The sequence below is a fragment of the Bos indicus x Bos taurus genome, chromosome 1 (genome assembly GCF_003369695.1).
Source record: "Bos indicus x Bos taurus breed Angus x Brahman F1 hybrid chromosome 1, Bos_hybrid_MaternalHap_v2.0, whole genome shotgun sequence".
Taxonomy (NCBI): domain Eukaryota; kingdom Metazoa; phylum Chordata; class Mammalia; order Artiodactyla; family Bovidae; genus Bos; species Bos indicus x Bos taurus.
Window position 1 is genome coordinate 153,736,870 of NC_040076.1, and position 20,233 is coordinate 153,757,102.

The 20,233-nt window shown below is 36.5% G+C and overlaps 1 protein-coding gene across 6 annotated transcripts in view; it reads right to left on the minus strand.

The window, feature by feature from the left end:
* Window positions 1–20,233, minus strand: part of TBC1D5 (TBC1 domain family member 5) — a 591,406-nt gene that overhangs the window by 292,113 nt on the left and 279,060 nt on the right. For 5 of the 6 annotated variants that reach the window (XM_027549609.1, XM_027549590.1, XM_027549600.1 and 2 more), the window contains one exon: window positions 2,431–2,494. In XM_027549609.1, coding sequence (XP_027405410.1) covers window positions 2,431–2,494 — 64 coding nt within the window. Of the gene's footprint in view, window positions 1–2,430; window positions 2,500–20,233 lie in introns of those variants that run through there. The other variant, XM_027549636.1, reaches the window with a different exon arrangement.

The window sequence follows — 20,233 nt, forward strand, 5'->3', positions numbered from 1 at the left end:
CGACAGCACACAGCACACAGTAGCCTCTCTTCTGCTGAAAACTTCAGTTATTTTCCTGTAGGACATACTGCTTTTAAATCTTCCTTTTGGTGTCTCTATATTGGCACACTGTAAAAACCTTCTACAATTTCAGAAGATTAACAATGATGACGATGATGAGGATGGCGTGGACTGGAAGATAAAGGCAGTCAATGCTGATTCAGCGTTTGGCACATAAGAATAACCCATGAGCGCCTTGTAACAAATGTACTTTGTTATTCCCACATTCGAGGAGAGGAGACTGAGACTAACACTTGTCCAGAGTTTCCATGTGGAGTCAGGGTGTGAACCGACATACTATGTTTGCGGTGATATTAGCAAACAGAAAACAAAACCACCACAACAGGAAAAGGCTATGCCCTCTTACTGACAAGCTAAGACAACAATAATGTAAACCAACAACAGAGAGCGTATAGACTTAGGTGACCACGACTGAATTCCAAAGCTAACACAAGCTCATCATGTGCCATAACAGGGCACACACATGGCCGGCTCAGTGAGCACTGGGGCAGCGAGGTGCCCGTTCACCTGAGGCAGGCATGCAGATGGGTAATAGTGATCCATAGCTGGGCACTAAGACTTTCCAAAGCCTTTATCTTATGTAATTCTAGCTCAACCTTTAAAACGGTTGTGAGAAAGAAGCAGATCGGACATTATAACGTCCATTCTACAGATAACAAATTAAAGCTAATTGTTAAAAATAAATAAATAAAGCTAATTGTTATCCCAGACACAAGCATATATAGCTTGAGTATCCTGGTACTAGGTTGACAGTCAGAATTATCTGTGAAGAAAGATCAGTATTTCTGAGATGGTCTAAATACGAAGGTAGATGTGTTAGGCTAAAGGATATTTGAGGGTTGAAATATTCACATTTTTCTAATTAACTATTTCTCCTTGCTTTAAAGAGCTCTGATATTAATGGAAAAATAATTTTCATTTTTGAACTTTACTGACAATTCTGTTGCCACTGTAGTGTGATTCTGCAACAATTCCTAGGTTTTATCTGTTAACCTGATATGAAAATAGACCCTAGAGCTGTGCTTCTATGAAGTCTGCCATTTAACCCAAGTGTCAAATTCACAAGTAAGCTCATTATATTGTAAGAGCTATTGCCTACTCAGTAGAAAAATATTCATTTCACACCTTAAATACTATAATACTATTTAATAACAGCACTGGCCTGCCAACTATTAAAAGCTCATTTTATATACTGTACTACCTGAGCTTTTTATCTTGCCTTTTTAATTCCAACAATAAATTAATATCCTACCATTACAACACTGACAGGCATTGATTAAACTATATTAGTTAACAACATTAGTATTTATTGTGCAAAGTTGCATTAGGAGTTCATTTTCCAAGTACAATTATCATTCAATAATACTAAGATACCTTAATCTTCCAACTACTCAAGAACAAAATAAACTACAGGATGACACTGCCTTCATACTAACACGCTTCTCGTAACTTTACATCCGTTAGTTACTGTAATTAGCTAAACTACAAAAGTGGCTGTGAAATTCAACAATAAAATCGATGCATACATATGGACTTCCTATTCTTTGAAATACATCTTGATTTTCCTTTTGTCTTGGTTTTTTTTAAACAGTATTTATATCTAAAATGATACTTCTACCATAGATTTCACATGTATTATCATCTTAGCATTCCTCAGTTACATGCCAAATGAGCACTTACTTAAGTATCGTTTACAGGGAGTTCCCTGACAGTCTAGTGGTTAGGATTCTGCCCTTTCAAACTGCTGGGGCCCTGGTTCAACCCCTGCTTGGGGAATTGAGGTCCCACAAGCCACACAGTGCAGTCAATAAATAAAGAAGTGAATATCTTCTATATTTGTCTACTTTTTAGGTGTGATTAACATGTTTGGATAGAAGATTCTACCTATTATTTAATATGTCAATTCCAAGCTTTCTATTACACTTCAGCACTCAAAAAAGGGACTGGGTAACTCCAATATTTATAAGGTATTTTGTTAACGGAGCCAAACAGGACATTAACAATAGCACTCAATGCAACTGCAGATTACGTTTTATACACTCTGTATTAGCAAGAAACTTAAACAAAGGAAGCCTTTAGTACTGTAACAGATATACTGGAAAAACAAAAGCAAAATGGATTATAATGAAGTTTAATACATGTATACATGGGCATTCATTCTAATCATCCTACTCTAGGGTAACAACAGATATTTACAATGACTCCACCTACTTGATAAGTCTGCAGGACAATCTTATACCACAGCATTCTTTACATTTGTCACCGTTTTAAAGCATAGGTTATAGTTCCTTACTATTCTAGGATTAGAAGCCTCTAAGGTTATGTATCTTGTACAGTACCTTATTTTATATCTATGTATTCATCACGTACCTGTAGGAATTAAAAGTCCCATCAGAGTCTAAAGAACTTGTTCTTCCATTTTGATTTGAATCTCCTGGAAAAAAAAGAAAGAAAAGAAAAACACTGAAATAATGGAGATTATAAAACTGAACATTTCAGTTGAAAAGCTGCTGTGTGACAGCTCCACGCAGTATACTGAGTCAGAAAACATATATTCCCTTATCTCTCCCCCAAATAGCTTTTGTAATCAGAGCCCTTTAAACCAAAAGTTCATTTTGACACTAAAATATAGACTAAGACCACCACTCGTAACTTAGATAGGAATATTACCAAAGTAACTACAAATAGGAACAAATGAAGTATAATACAGACATCTTCCTATGAATCACAAAACCCAAACTTGTAAACCACTAATTCAGACACTAATGACTCTTTGCTAAGGTGTCCTGTCCAGTGGAAGAGCTGAAGAGAACACGCATACAGCCCACGTGGCCCCTCCCCCTCCACTCTCCAGGAATCTGCTTTGCAGAGACGGACACAAGAAAGTTGAAGGGTGGTGACTGAGAATGCATTCTAAAGAGCTTTTATTACACCTTAGCAGTCTTCCCCAAACTTTATGTTTTAACTGTGGGCAAAGGCTCACCTGTTTAAAAAATCAACATCTAAAGTTATTTCTGCCTCATGTAAAACATCAAACTTTTAGGAAGAAAAACTTGTCCATAAAAGCATATTCATAAAATCAGATTAGAACAAATTTATACCTATCATTTTAAAGATCATAGAATAAATTTGCTAAATAAGTTTTAAAAACTGCTACAATATAAAATATATATTATTGAAAGAAATTTAATTTTAGCTTAAAATTTTAAATATATACTTAAAAGTATAATTTTTATGAAAGCACAGATACTACTGTTAAATATATCACTTATTCTTAGAAAAAAATTAAATCGATCAGAATCTGATTACATTTATACTCCTAATTTTTATAATGTAAATTTCAAACATCAGGTTAGATTCACATTTAAGATATTTAAAGCTTCATAATTTAATGATTAATCCAACTTTTATTTATACTTTTAATCCACTTGAACATTCTAAAGTATCACTGAACGTCATCACAGTTGTCCTGGTTAGGTCAAATAGTAATTACAGAGCTTTCCATTTAGAAATGAGATTATTTTAAGTAATTGAATATAGCATTGAAGGTACCCTACTACTATGATTATGCTGCTCATTAATGGTTTTTGAAAGCTAAAATGCAATTTTAATGATAGCTGCCTATTTTTCTTTGCATGTTTTATAGTTGACAGATAAGTCAAAAATGTTGGTTCTCTTCAAAATCTTTGCTGTTGCACCTAAATTATTTAAAAGAATGAAAGTGGTCTGAGCTCAATTACTGAACTTTTAAGTCTACGTTTTTTTAAAAATACACTTACAGGCTTTTCTTTTTCATTAAACAAAAACCTTAAAAATGATTACAGCATTCGAAATGTTGCCAAATTTTATAGAAGAAAATTATCCAAAACACTTAAATGTTTAAGATCAATCTAGTTGATTATATTTTGTTAATTCTTTGAAAACAGAGGTTCCATAAGATGACTCACAACATACTTCATTTGCTTTTCAAAAAAATTAATAGCATTATCATAAATAAACTAAAAAATTTAAGGAAAATTAGTCTCCCTCCGTCTTGTTAAGTGAAAATTTCCTACAACACATGTTATTAACAGCTTGCAGACACTTCCTGTGAAACGTTCCACAAGCAGTATAGAATAAGTACCATATCATACATTTAGAATGTGAGCTTTCTTCTTCAAAAATAAAGACTATGATTATTTAAATACGTAAGATCTCACCAATGGTATATTCTTGCCCTCTGCTTATATTATCACAATAAATATAAAATACTTCAAATAATTAAGAGATTTTCAGTAAACACCAAAGTTTTGTCATCAAAATACATCACAAAGGTTTCCTTCATTTTATACCTGTTTGGAAATGAATATATCACATTAAATGTAACCTTCCAAGGATGATAATAAGGAAAAAAAGCAGTTTTTCTTTCTCAGAAACATACCAAATAAGGAGTACAATCGTTTCTCTAAACAATATTAGAGAAAAAGACTTCAAGTTTGCTGCATGGGGAAAAGGTAATAAAGTTTTAAAGTGGGGAAAACTGCTTTGTTCCTTCAATTCTCCAGTTGAAATTAATTACAGCAAATGTTTATGAAAACATCTGTTCCTTACAGTTATAAATTCTTAATCTTAGTATGGACGGCTCTAGATTTTTATTTTGGAAAGAAACTGTCTGACAATCGAAAGGTTTACAAAAGAACAGGCAGGATTTATAATTCTGCAAAATTACATATACAGTGTGCTATATCCAGTACAGATTTGCATTTGTCTGAAACACTTGGATGAGCTTAAAACTGGTTGTAACCAGGAGAAATCAGAAGAAAAACAGAAAAGTTCAGTTTTCATTTAAGCTGTTATACAATAAAAACATATTGTATCACAAGAAAAAAATAACCTAAGAATTAAAAACAAATGCTACTTTACTGTCAACATAGTTTGGAGGTAAGTACAGTAAATTAAGTATTAATTTTATCAGGGACTTTAATAAATCTAATGCCATTATAACCATGGGAAGGTAAATGTAGTGTTCCTCAAAAATAACAACAGAGGGTGCAAGAGAGTTTAATATGATGTTTTCCCTTGCTGTTCTGATCCCTGAACTAAGCTGTCAGGTAGCTGTAACTGTAACAAGGATACATGGGTTGCTTTCAGATCTAACCTTCTCTCCCTCCCACCCTCCCTCTCTCTCTCACAGACACACACCCGTAGGTGCACGAAAATGCATTAAAGTACTCTCACACAAAGACCTTTAAATGATCCAACAGAACAAATGTGTTTTAAAGTAAGAGTTCCTTTCACTTGCTGGAAAAGTAATTTTAACAACAGAGTAAACTTTAAAACTACAATTGTGATTTTAAGGTGTTTTCAATATTTAATGTAAACTAACCAAAAAATAAACTCGATATATTTATTGAGTAAATTTTAAATAAATATACAAATTATATACAATAAACAGTGTATAAATTTTGTGTGTTGCTATATATATGTATAAGATTGTACAATGTATATATTTATAGGAACAGTTCATCAATTACCTGTGACCATTACAGTTTGAAATTTACATAACACATTTATTTCTCATTAATTGGTAAGTAACTTTGTAAAATGAGTTCACAACATTCATAATTAAACAAATTTGCCTGATTTGAAAAAAAAAATGCTCATAGCTATATTGTTTTTAATGAGGATACAAAGAGCATATAGTATTTTCTGTTTGTAATTAACATTCTACCTATGTATCTAACTTGTTAAAACCATAATATGTATGATGATGATTTGAATTTCAAAAATAGAATAAATTAAATTTGGACTCCTTTTTAGCATTTATTGCAGTCATGTTGAGCTAAGAGCATTTATAGTATCTGTGCAGTGTTGAAATCACGCTAAATGAAGGTTTACAATAGAATTCAATAGTGCTTTTAATACATAAACATCTGCTTTGTAAGGGAGGACCAAGATTTTAAACTTGGTTAGATTAAAAGCAAGCAGAATAATGCTATAAACAAGCATATCTACTCAATTGTGCCATCAGCTTATACATAAAAAATCTAATTTTAGGGTATCATATCATACTAGGTATGAATTCTGAAAAGTACAACATAATTTTAAAAAGGCTGACTTCTGAATTGTCAGAGAAATATCATCAAGTGTGTGTGATAAATTATTAATAGTAATGGGAAAATATTTGGTTAAACTAAGTTGAAAACAAAGCTATGAATAGCCACATTTTTAGTTATGATGGATAATATGGCATAAATGAATAGTGTAAACACCTAAAACTGTGTGAGTTTTTAAATGAATGAGGATAACTACTGAAATGTTTTACTTAAATTTAAAATCCCATTCAAAGTGAACAATACAAAAAAAGTCTATAAATTAAGCATATTCATGTGCTGACATACAGTTACGGCAAAGGATAATAACAGTGTTGTCTCTGAAAACAGTAGCCACAGAGAGTATTACATTATCTCAAGAATCAGGTGAACAATATGCTAAGTCAGTTATTTATGGCGAAAATCTAGGACCACACGTTTAGGTTTAAGAGCTAGTGCTCAAATAAATGTAGGAAATTTGTTTATTTAATAATTATTCTTTTTCTCTATTGTTAATCTGTCTACATTCTAATGATTTAATAGGCATATTTAGTTCTCTACATAATATTTTCAGATTATTAAATTAGATAATGAAATTCAGATGTAAAACAAATGCATAGCAACTATTTGAAATAACACTAAGTGGACAATTTTAATTTAAGAAGATAATACTTTTGTTATTCCTATTAAATATTAAACAGAATTTTCTTGTTTAAAAGAAAGGAGAATGGCATCAGCAGAGTGGCAGAATATACAACTCTAAATTCTCATCTTCCAACAGAAACATCAGAAAACAAGAACTGTCAGAACAAACTTTGTACTGACTTTGGAAATAGTCGAAGATCAATCAGCACCAAATGAACAAGGAGTCCAGAAAAAGGCAGCCTGAAAGCTCTGTGGGGTTTTGCTCCACCCTCATCCTAGATCAGCAGCAGCTGTGGACAAGAAAGCTAGTTCCCAGGGTGTGCAAACTGCACCTGGTCCCAGGGCGAGCAGAGAAGACCATATCTGCAAAATACCGTATAAATCAATGCTAACTTGTTAGGAACTACCTGAATAACTGACTGAAGATGTTTATCTCCTTCTTCATCTAACTAATAAAAAAGGGGAAAAAAAAAAAAAAAGGCAGGCTTTGTTTGCTCTTGAACACACTGCAAGTCAAATTAAGAGTCAGCAGACACCTGGGGCAAAAGATTACAACCAAACCATAAAACAGACCACCCAAGACCTGGGAAAAAAAATTAGCAAGAGTTTGAGAAATTAGGACATTCAAAAGCACCTGTGCATATAGGGGAGTACAGAAGGCTACACATATGCCCAGGGCAAGATGCATGGTGATGCAGAAACTGAGAAAACCATACATTTCCACATGAAGCTGGCCACTGGGAGGACTGCGAGCCTGGCTAAATGATGGGCTGCTGTAGCAGACACAGTCTGCAAAGGCAAGGAGAGGTTTGGGGTTCTGTTGTTCTTTATTTTAGCTCCTGGCATTCAAAAAATTTCTGTCAAAATCCTCACTGAACACAACCTAAGACTTCAATGTCAAAGAATAAGACTTTGCAAAAGTAAAAATGTTCCAGGAGAGTAACTAAATCAATGGACTAAGGTAATTTTCAAGAACATGGAAAACAGCAAACCCAGGAGAAATAGAGAATATGATTTCTGAAGAACCTGATTTTTGAATAACAATGTACAAATATCCCATTGTCAACAACAACAAAATCATGAAGCATACAAAGGAACAAGAAATATGGCTCATCTAAGGAATGAAAATAACTTGATGGAAACTATCCCTGAGAAATTACTGGATTTACTAGACAAAGATTTTGAAATAACTGTCTTAAAGATGTTCAAAGAGCAAAAAAAAAGACTTAAAGGAAAAAACTATGTAGCAAATCAACAAAATGATATCAATAGAGAGGTAGAAATTATAAAAGGAAATAGAATTTATGAAGCTGAAAAACACAATAATTCAATTGAAAATTTCCCTAGGGGGCTCAACCACAGGTGTGAGTAGGCAGAAGACAGAAATAACAAATTTAAACGTAGGACAATTGAAATTAGGGAGTCTGAGGAGCAAAAATTTAAAAAAAAGACTGAAGAAAGACGACCCTAACCCAAGAGATGTGTATAACACCATCAAGCGCAGCAACACACACACTACGGGAACCTGACAGAGAGGAGAAAGAGGCAGAAGGAACACCTGAGGGAATACGGTGAGAAGCTGCCAAGTCTGATGAAAAGCAGAGAGCTACAAATCCAAGAAATTCAATTAAATTTCAGGTAGGATTAACTCAGAGACTCATATCAAGACACAATATCAGCAAACTATTCTAAGACAAAACAAGCAGAGCCTCTGAAGGAAGAAACAGAGAATCCTCAGTAATATTAGCAGTTAATTTTTCACCAGAAAACATGCAGGCCAAAAGAACAGGGTGGTCTCTATAGATTTTAAATTACTTTTTAAAAAATGGCTATCAATCAAGAATTTTGTATCTACCAAAATACTCATTTGAAAATGAATGAGAAGACTGTTAAGACATTTCTAGAAACACAAAAGCTGAGACTCAGATCAGATCAGTCACTCAGTCGTGTCTGACTCTTTGCGACTCCATGAATCGCAGCACGCCAGGCCTCCCTGTCCATCACCAACTCCCGGAGTTCACTCAGACTCACGTCCATCGAGTCAGTGATGCCATCCAGCCATCTCATCCTCTGCATCCCCTTCTCCTCCTGCCCCCAATCCCTCCCAGCATCAGAGTCTTTTCCAATGAGTCAACTCTTTGCATGAGGTGGCCAAAGTACTGGACTTCCAGCTTTAGCATGATTCCTTCCAAAGAAATTCCAGGGCTGATCTCCTTCAGAATGGACTGGTTGGATCTCCTTGCAGTCCAAGGGACTCTCAAGAGTCTTCTCCAACACCACAGTTCAAAATCATCAATTCTTCGGTGCTCAGCCTTCTTCACAGTCCAACTCTCACATCCATACGTGACCACAGGAAAAACCATAGCCTTGACTAGACGAACCTTTGTTGGCAAAGTAATGTCTCTGCTTTTGAATATGCTATCTAGGTTGGTCATAATTTTCCTTCCAAGGAGTAAGCGTCTTTTAATTTCATGGCTGCAGTCACCATCTGTAGTGATTTTGGAGCCCAGAAAAATAAAGTCTGACACTGTTTCCACTGTTTCCCCATCTATTTCCCATGAAGTGGTGGGACCAGATGCCATGACCTTCGTTTTCTGAATGTTGAGCTTTAAGCCAACTTTTTCACTCTCCACTTGCACTTTCATCAAGAGGCTTTTGAGTTCCTCTTCACTTTCTGCCATAAGGGTGGTGTCATCTGCATATCTGAAGTTATTGATATTTCTCCCGGCAATCTTGATTCCAGCTTGTGTTTCTTCCAGTCCAGCGTTTCTCATGATGTACTCTGCATAGAAGTTAAATAAACAGGGTGACAATATACAGCCTTGACGAACTCCTTTTCCTATTTGGAACCAGTCTGTTGTTCCATGTCCAGTTCTAACTGTTGCTTCCTGACCTGCATACAGATTTCTCAAGAGGCAGGTCAGGTGGTCTGGTATTCCCATCTCTTTCAGAATTTTCCACAGTTTATTGTGATCCACACAGTCAAAGGCTTTGGCATAGTCAATAAAGCAGAAATAGATGTTTTTCTGGAACTCTCTTGCTTTTTCCATGATCCAGCGGATGTTGGCAATTTGATCTCTGGTTCCTCTGCCTTTTCTAAAACCAGCTTGAACATCGGGAAGTTCACGGTTCACATATTGCTGAAGCCTGGCTTGGAGAATTTTGAGCATTACTTCACTAGCGTGTGAGATGAGTGCAACTGTGCGGTAGTTTGAGCATTCTTTGGCATTGCCTTTCTTTGGGACTGGAATGAAAACTGACCTTTTCCAGTCCTGTGGCCACTGCTGAGTTTTCCAAATTTGCTGGCATATTGAGTGCAGGACTTTCAGAGCATCATCTTTCAGGATTTGGAATAGCTCAACATACACTAAAAGAAAAGCTAATGGCAAACTTCCAAGTTGAAAGGAAAAAATACCAAAATAACTCAAAGTTGTAACAAAAAATAAAGATCTCTAGTAAAGGTAAATATGTGTGCAAATATAAAGCCAGTATCATTGTGTTTAAGATTTGTGATGTCGCACTTGGTTTCCTACTGCAGCTGCTGCTAAGTCGCTTCAGTTGTGTCCGACTCTGTGCGACCCCATAGACGGCAGCCTACCAGGCTCCTTGGTCCCTGGGATTCTCTAGGCAAGAATACTGGAGTGGGTTGCCATTTCTTTCTCCAATGCATGAAAGTGAAAAGTGAAAGTAAAGTCACTCAGTCGTGTCCGACTCTCTGCAACTCCATGGACTGTAGCCTACCACGCTCCTCCGCCCATGGGACTTTCCAGGCGAGAGTACTGGAGTGGGTTGCCATTGCCTTCTCTACAGGATATAAAAAAATAAATGGATAAAAAAAATTATAAATTGATACAACTGAGCAACAATGTACAAGAAAAATTTATCAAACAGCATAAAAGGGAAAAGGTCAGAGCAGTATAGCAGCACATATTTTGTATGCTGTAGAGTTATCAACTTGAAGTTGATTTTTAAAAATTTAGGATTTAAGTGTGATCCCTGTGACAGTCACAAAGAACGTATATAAGAAATTACACAACAGGAATAAGAAGGCAACAAACAATGGTCACTACAAAACAAAAACAAAAGAACACACAACCAAACGCAAGAAAACGCAGTAATGGAGGAAAGAAAGAGGAAGTAAGATATAAAACATACAGAAAAATAACAGGAAAATGGCAGAAGTTCTTTTTATCAGCAGTTACCTTAAATGTAAATAGATTAAAGTTTCATTCAAAAGGCAGAGATTAGAAAAATATGTATTTAGAAAAACCACATTTTAACTATATGTTGTCTACAAGAGACTCATTTAAGAACCAAAGTAAAAGGATAGAAAAGATATTTCATGTAAAAATAACCAAAAAGAGAGAGAGATACTTGGCTATACTAATATTAGACAAAACAGACTGTTACAACAGACAAGAGAACTGTTTGACAAAGAAGGACATTATATATTGATGAAAGGATCAAACCATGAGGAACATACAACAATCACAACATGTATGCACCAAACAACAGAACATGGAAGGAAATACAAGAAGCAAACGCTGATAGAACTCAAGGGAGAAACAGTTCTACAATAAAAGTTGGCATGACATCTAGACAGGAGATCAAGGAGATATAAGGAAACGCAGGACTTGAACAAGACTGTAAATTAAGTCACATAAAACCCTCTAGCCAACTACAGAATACACAGTCTTCTCAAGCGCACACGGAGCACTGTCCAGGAAGCACCGTATGTTAAGTCACAACACGAGCTTCAATATAGTTAGAAAGACTGAATCCACACAAAATATCTTGTCTAACTACAAAGGAATAAGGCTGGAAGTCAATTACTAAAAACAATGGAAAATTCTTAAGTATAATAAATGCAAATGTTAGTGTCTAAAGGTAGAAAGAAAAAGAAATAAATATGTAGGTAGGATCTGTATGAACACAGTGGTTGTAAAAATCATTTTTAAAAAAACGGTGATGGTGATCTCTGATTAAACTTTAAAGCAACTTCCAGAGGGGGGAAACGATGAATTGGTAAAAGCAAACTGTCACATTCAGTTTAATGAAATTTTGAAGGAGAGGTATTAAAACATCATTGCCGGGGTCCAGCCCCGGCTGATCCAGGGTATTCGAAGGAGAGACGGCATAGGCAACCTATTTATTTAAATATTTATCAAAGATATAAAGAGTAATAGGATGAGGATAGCTCAGTGAGGAAATTCAGTGGAGAAAAGAGGCTGAATAATTCAGCCAGAAGGTGAGAGAAAGAACGACATGGGGAGACCAGGTTTTGGTGAACAAGGCCCGCACTTTATTTTCCAAAGTAGTTTTTATACCTTAAATTGCTCATAGAGGATAATGGGGGAAGGGGTGGAGTCATGCAAGGACAGCAGCTCCTGGTCCTAATAGAAGCCAGGCTTTCAAACTTATCATATGCAAAAGTTAAGGTGAATTACATCATCTTCTGGCCAGGAGGCCTGTTAACATTTTAAGAAACTTATCTTTCTCTAAAGGTGATTATTCCAAAGTCAGGCACCAGCCTCCAAAAAAGCATTGGACAAAGCTGCATTCCTATAGGGCAAAGGTGAGGTGGGCTCAATCAAGAAAAGAATTAACTCAAGGGTCCAAGGTTACAAACACTGAGGCTACTACTTACATTTCTATACACCCATTATATCAATCAATACACTGCCAAGGACATAGTAGGTAAGGAGTATGGAGACTTAGCAGCAAACACTGGCCCAATAAGTGAAAAACCCTTCACCAATACAATTTCTAGTCAATCTTTTAACTACTCAAAGGAATCTGTGTTTAGACAGTTTAGAACATCTCCTGCCTCTCACAGTTGGGAGGCTCTGAACAATCACATGTGGCCAGAAAAACCTATTCAGGCAGGCTAGAGGATTTCCAAAGGAGTTTGTAGGTTAAACACTGTCACACTCAGGAATTATTAACTGGAGCTGTAAGCTAACTCTTTTTTCAGAGAGAGGTAGTGGGGGACAGCCCCCCGTAAAGTCAGAGGTGTAGGTGAAAGCACAAAGCAGAAAGTAGGCAGACTCTGGTTTTGGGGGTAGATGCTCGAGAATTCCCAGGGGGACTCCTGAAGCTCGATCCCGCCTTTGCGTGTGCCGAGCCTCCTTCCTCATGACCTTTGTCATGGGCGGAGTTCCTCACGCTGGCTCCTGGCAGTGATAGAATTCCAGTTGAGCTATTCCAGATCCTGAAAGATGATGCTGTGGAAAGTACTGCACTCAATATGCAATATGCACTCAATATGCAATATGCACTCAATATGCAATATGCCGGCTCCCAGCACATCATGACTAAAAGCCAAAGCTCTGGCAGGAAAGACCTGAGTATATACTCCACCATTTATTTTCCCTCTAACTTAACTTCAATATTTCAGTTTCCTCGTCTACAAAATGAAGATGACAACAGTTTACACCACAAAATGTGGTTATGAAGATTAGATGAGTGCAAGTGAAGAGCTTAGTATAGCACACAGCACAACCTAAAACCTCATGAATGTTATCTGTCTTTTTATGAATGCTTTGATCAGTACTGTATCCAGTGAAGGAGTAAAAGTAGAAGTCTATTAGTTCTATATAAAGGGAATAAACTTATTCATAATTTAAATAATTGGAAATTATAATTCTTGGTAATTAAAAACCATTATTTCTGATAAAATTTATAATTAACAAAAGTTTATTCTATGAATTATACACCTATGCAACATTTGTGGTATTCTTCTAATACCCTTCCTGATGATAATACCAAACACTGAGAGTGGAGAAATAGTAAAATTAAGTAAAATGAGAGCCTTGAATATAAGTTATCTAATGCATGAGCTGAATACATATAAATATTTCTTGGTGCTGATAAAATGCAAATAGATAAAGAATTAAAACTATGGTCCATCTAGTAAACGGAAGTTATCACATATAGTAGAGTGTAGTGTACAATATTACTGTTGCTGTCCTTTAGTTGCTAAATTGTGTCTAACTCTTTGTGACCCCATGGACTATACAGCCTATCAGGCTCCTCTGTCCATGGGATTTCCTAGGCAAGAATACTGGAGTGGGTTGCCATTTCCTTCTCCAGAGGATCTTCCTGACGCAAGGAGCAAACCTGTGGCTCCTACATTGGCAAGCAAGTTCTCTACCACTGAGCCACCAAGGAACCCCATACAATACTACACATGTATCAGAATAAAATAAGCTTTAAGAAGAATTGATTAGATACTGAGACAGAATAGAAACAAGGCCTAATTCTAAAGATAATCACAAGGATAACTACAGAATTTAAATTAACATGTAATATCACTCAAATGCTAGTATCTTTATTTTTTATCATTGTCATTTCCAGGCATACTGTTGTCTCTTCAGCCATTCTATGGACTTAAAGTTGCTTGATGTTTCAGAAAAAAACAAAGCAGACCAGGAATCAATCAAGTGAAGAGAAAGAATTCCAATGTAAAATTAGCCTCTCTGGGTCCTACCATCCACATCTACAGTAGAGAAGGAAAGGACCAGGTCAGACCAAGCTCATGAACAGGCTGATAATCCAAATCCCCTGGGGACAGGTTTTTAGGGTGTGTACGTGAGTCTGAGTGAACTCCGGGAGTTGGTGATAGACAGGGAGGCCTGGCGTGCTGTGATTCATGGGGTCGCAAAGAGTCGGACACGACTGAGCGACTGATCTGATCTGATCTGATCTGTGTGTATATATGGTGTGTCTGTGGGAGAGAAGAAGACTGGAAAAATGGACGAGCCTGAGAGAACTGTGAGTGGGATCCAACACCCTTTATTTTCAAAGGTTTCCTAGATTACTATGATGATACAAAAGTCTTTCCTAGTAAAAAATAAACTTCTACACTGCTAAAGTAATAACCTCTTACAGAAGGCAATTTAATGTATCTCAAATAGGGACTGCATCTCACATATCTTGATTTACTATCAGCTATCAATAAGGCACAAATTTGATCACATTTTCCAGGAGTAGCAGAGGACTGCTTTGAGGTATGCCAATTCTGCACATTACACTGTGTTCTCAGTTCCATGAAGTGATTACTGGGGAGCGTGCACAGTGGAAATGCCCAGCAGAACACTGCTATTGGCCTCCATGGTCCTCCTGTGGACCACCTGGGCTTCAGAAGCATCTTCCTACAGAGGAGTTACACAATTAACGCCAATGCTATAGTTTAGACAGTTACAAAATACATTTATAGTAAGCAGATAAACAACGAAACAGACTTTAAAAGGAGCTTCCTTAAAAGTAAATGTGTTGACAAAGAATACTTGAAAATATTTTTCCAAGTTTATAAAGTGCAAAGACTATCAAGGCCAAAGACAATTACTCTACACTTTGCCCTTTGCTACATTTTTCCTTAACAAAAATACAAATATTGACTTAGTTTAAATTCTGACCAACATTTTTAGATTTGCTACTAGTGCTAACACAAGTTTTAATAAAATACTTATTTTATTTCTAAAAAATAAAGACAGTAGCTTTTCAAAGATGATCTAATTGACACAAAAGGAATTCTAAACCTGAAATCACATTACCGGTCTAGCACATAAATAACACAGCAAGCCATTTACATATTATTTGCTACAGTACATTTGCTATTGAAGTTCTATTTCACTTAAATCTTTCAAATAATAACTATAAAATATGTATATTAAATGTTCTGGTCAATGTATAAAAAATCAAGTATCTTTATACAAAACAAATTTCTTTCAGCAATTCTCATTTTCGCTACTGATTACAATCAGTGCCAGAACCTTTAAAACTGTTTGACATCAAGTGGACATGACCTCATAAAATGTAAAGACACCATTAGCTTCATGTACTATAACATAAGATACTTAATATTAAATATCTCCCTTTTTGGTATAAAAAACTAAAGTGGAACTATTTGAAGGACATAAATTACCATCCACGAACTAGGGTAAATCATTAATGTATCTTTTAAATGACAGTGAACTGAACAAGTTCTTATACCAAAGATCTACCTAAAAAGCATAATGGGCACTTTAACTACAAAGTCCCAAAGCTCATGAAAAGAACTGAGGGTAAACATTCTCAAACCTATCTTTATTTTTTAAACCAATTTACTAAACTAAATCACGTTAAATCTAGTAATCTAAATCTCCAAATACAATATCAAACATTTTCAAGTGTGTACCATTTCCTTCAAAGTAAAAAATTCAAAACTATTTTAACTTTGGATATCTGCAAAGTTCTTCCTGCCATGTAGTCATCATGTTCACAGGCTCTGGGGGACAGGGACTAAAAATATGTGGGTGGAGGCATTATTCAGCCTGCCGCATCTTTTTTATTTAAAGTGAATATCTTGTGGATAGCATATAACTGGCTCTTGCTTTGTAAAACCTTTTCTGACAATGCCTGCCTTTTAATTGGTGTGTTTACACTGTACATATTGTGATTACTGATACAGATAAAATAAAATATACCACCCAATTACTGTTTTGTATCTGTTCTTCTTCCATCCATCCTTTCTTTTTCTCACATTTTATACTTTAAGTTGAGGATATGTTATGATTCCCATTTGATACCTTCTACTGAATTATTATTTATTCTTCTGTATTACATTTTTTTAATGAATGTTCTAGAGCAGGAGTTGACAAACCATGGCCTGGCACAGTCAAATGTTTTTCCAGGTTAAACTGCACTGAAACAGAACCATGCCCATTTGTTCTTGTACTAAGGTTGCTTTCACACTATAAGGCTGAAAGAGAGATCATAATGCTTTATGACCTTAAATATATATATGACACTGTCCTTAAAGAAAGTGTCTCCTGACCCCTACTCTAGGCCTGTATTCCATGTGTAATCAATAAGAGCTGTTTTCAAACAACATGATGATGCCATGTGTAACACATGACCCTACTGCAGCAACTCCCGATTCCTCGCTGTCCCGCTCTGTGCTATGCTGTCACGTACATCACCCTTACGTACTCTGTAAACACACAACACACTGCTGCTGTTTCTAGTTTAGACATTCAGATTTGAGGGCAGTAAAAAAGAAGAAAAAATAATTTCACTTGTACTTCCTCCACTCCCAACGCTCTTTCTCTTCTTTGCATGGATTCCAGTGTCTTTGCCCTGTCTGTTGCTTCTGGCAACTCTCCTTTCACATTTCCTATACAGTTGAATTGCTAATAAATTCCGATGGATTTTGCTCATCTGGAAAAGTCTGTCTTTCTTCTTCATTTACTTCAAAGATATCTTTCATTTGGTATAGAAATCCAGCTTGAGAAGTTGTGTTTGTCCTTGTAGCACGTAAAATGTGTTACTCCATGGTCTTCAGCTTGCATGACTTTCACTGAGAAATTTGCTCTAATTCTTATTTACTTCTTCCATCTGTAAGAATTTTGTGTTACTTTCTGTTATCGCAACACTAATTGTTTTCTGGTTGCCATTACTTACTTGTCTTCTGTTTTTATCAGTTTAAATATCATACAACTATGTTTGGAAATTTTTATTTGTTTTCTCATATTTACTATGGTTTGTGCTCTCAGATTTTTGGATCTGTAGTTTAGGGCCTGTCATTAATTTGGAGAACTTATCGGCCATTACTTCTTTAAACATTTCTTCTGAACTGCTCCTCTACTGGGATTCCACCCACATGTCCCATTTGATTTCATCCCATGCTTCTTAAGTGTTTTATTTGTGTTTCTCTTTATGTTTCAATTTGAATAACCCAGACTAACATATTTTACAGTTTATTGATTCTTATTTTTTCTTTGTCAACTGTGTTGATGACCCTTGTTATTCACTTCAGTTCAGTCCCTCAGTCGTGTCCGACTCTTTGCAACCCCATGAATCGCAGCACACCAGGCCTCCCTGTCCACCACCAACTCCTGGAGTTTACACAAAATCATGTCCATTGAGTAGGTGATGCCATCCAGCCATCTCATCCTCTGTCGTCCCCTTCTCCTCCTGCCCCCAATCCCTTCCAGCATCAGAGTCTTTTCCAATGAATCAACTCTTCCCATGAGGTGGCCAAAGTATTAGAGTTTCAGCCTCAGCAACAGTCCTTCCAATGAACACCCAGGACCGATCTCCTTCAGAATGGACTAGTTGGATCTCCTTGCAGTCCAAGGGACTCTCAAGAGTTTTCTCCAACATCACAGTTCAAAAGCATCAATTTTTTGGCACTCAGCTTTCTTCACAGTCCAACTCTCACATCCATACATGACCACAGGAAAAACCATAGCCTTGACTAGACGTACCTTTGTTGGCAAAGTAATGTCTCTGCTTTTGAATATGCTATCTAGGTTGGTCATAACTTTCCTTCCAAGGAGTAAGCGTCTTTTTAATTTCATGGCTGCAGTCACCATCTGCAGTGATCTTGGAGCCCGAAAAGATAAAGTCTGACACTGTTTCCCCATCTATTTCCCATGAAGTGATGGGACCAGAGGCCACGATTTTCATTTTCTGAATGCTGAGCTTTCAGCCAACATTTTCACTCTCCTCTTTCACTTTCATCAAGTGGCTTTTGAGTTCCTCTTCACTTTCTGCCATAAGGGTGGTGTCATCTGCATATCTGAGGTTATTGATATTTCTCCCAGCAATCTTGGTTCCAGCTTGTGTTTCTTCCAGCCCAGCCTTTCTCATGATGTACTCTGCATGTAAGTTAAGTAAGCAGGGTGACAATATACAGCCTTGATGTACTCCTTTTCCTATTTGGAACCAGTCTGTTGTTTCATGTCGAGTTCTAAGTGTTGTTTCCTGACCTGCATACAGGTTTCTCAAGAGGCAGGTCAGGTGGTCTAGTATTTCCATCTCTTGAAGAATTTTCCACAGTTTATTGTGATCCACACAGTCAAAAGCTTTGACATAGTCAATAAAGCAGAAATAGATGTTTTTCTGGAACTCTTGCTTTTTTGATGACTCAGCGGACGTTGGCAATTTGATCTCTGGTTCCTCTGCCTTTTCTAAAACCAGCTTGAATATCTGGAAGTTCACGGTTCACTTACTCCTGAAGCCTGGCTTGGAGAATTTTGAGCATTACTTTACTAGCATGTGAGATGAGTGCAATTGTGCGGTAGTTTGAGCATTCTTTGGCATTGCCTTTCTTTGGGATTGGAATGAAAACTGACCTTTTCCAGTCCTGTGGCCACTGCCAAGTTTTCCAAATTTGCTGATATTAAGTGCAGCACTTTCACAGCATCATCTTCTAGGATTTGAAATAGCTCAACTGGAATTCCATCACCTCCACTAGCTTTGTTCGTAATGATGCTTTCTAAGGCCCACTTGACTTCACATTCCAGGATGTCTGGCTCTAGGTCAGTGATCACACCATCGTGAGTATCTGGGTCATGAAGATCTTTTTTGTACAGTTCTTCTGTGTATTCTTGCCACCTCTTCTTAATATCTTCTGCTTCTGTTAGGTCCTACCATTTGTGTCCTTTATCGAGCCCATCTTTGCATGAAATGTTCCCTTGGTATCTCTAAATTTTCTTGAAGAGATCTCTAATCTTTCCCATTCTGTTGTTTTTCTCTATTTCCTTGCATTGATTGCTAAGGAAGGCTTTCTTATCTCTCCTTGCTATTCTTTGAAACTGCATTCAGATGCTTATATCTTTCCTTTTCTCCTTTGCTTTTTGCTTCTCTTCTTTTCACAGCTATTCGTAAGGCCTCCTCAGACCGCCATTTTGCTTTTTTGCATTTCTTTTCTGTGGGGATGGTCTTGATCCCTGTCTCCTGTACAGTGTCATGAACCTCCATCCATAGTTCATCAGGCAATCTATCAGATCTAGTCACTTGTTATAGACATTCTCTATCTCTGTTACCTTTTTTATAAGTCTTGAACTTTAAATTCCATTCCTTGATAAAATTTTCATCTCTGCTGAAATAAACTATCTGATTTTGCATGCTGACAGGCTTTTCCCGTGAAGCCTTTAACATATAATTCAGTTATTTAAATTTCCTTACGAGACTGCAAAGCCTTTGCAGTAGTTGTGTCTAACTGTTATTAGCCCTTGTGTCTTCAATGGTATTTTTTGGGGGGCGGGGGGGGGGTCCCATATCCCTCTTCATACTCTTTTTATCTTTTTGTTGAAGCTCTTATGTTCACCTGTTATCAAGCTTATCAGTGGTAGAGATTAAGGTAGTTTTTATGCTTAGAAATGAGCACACACTTCCTTCTAGTAGAACTTTAGCACAGGGGTTTGAGTTAACCTAATTAGGAGCTGAGCTAGGTATGAACTTTGTAGTTCCTGTGGTTATGCTTGCAAGAAAAGGCTGCAAACTCTTATACAGAGCACACTGTGTTAGAGATGGTGAATTTAGTTTGCTAAAGATTTTTTTTTTTCATTCTCACAATTGCTCCATTCCCAGCCTTAATTCTTCATGATCCAAAAAGGTCTGTCTCTTCCAAGTTACTTATTATTTGACAGGTGTTATCCTGGCAGCAGGGAGTGAACAATGGGGCAGAG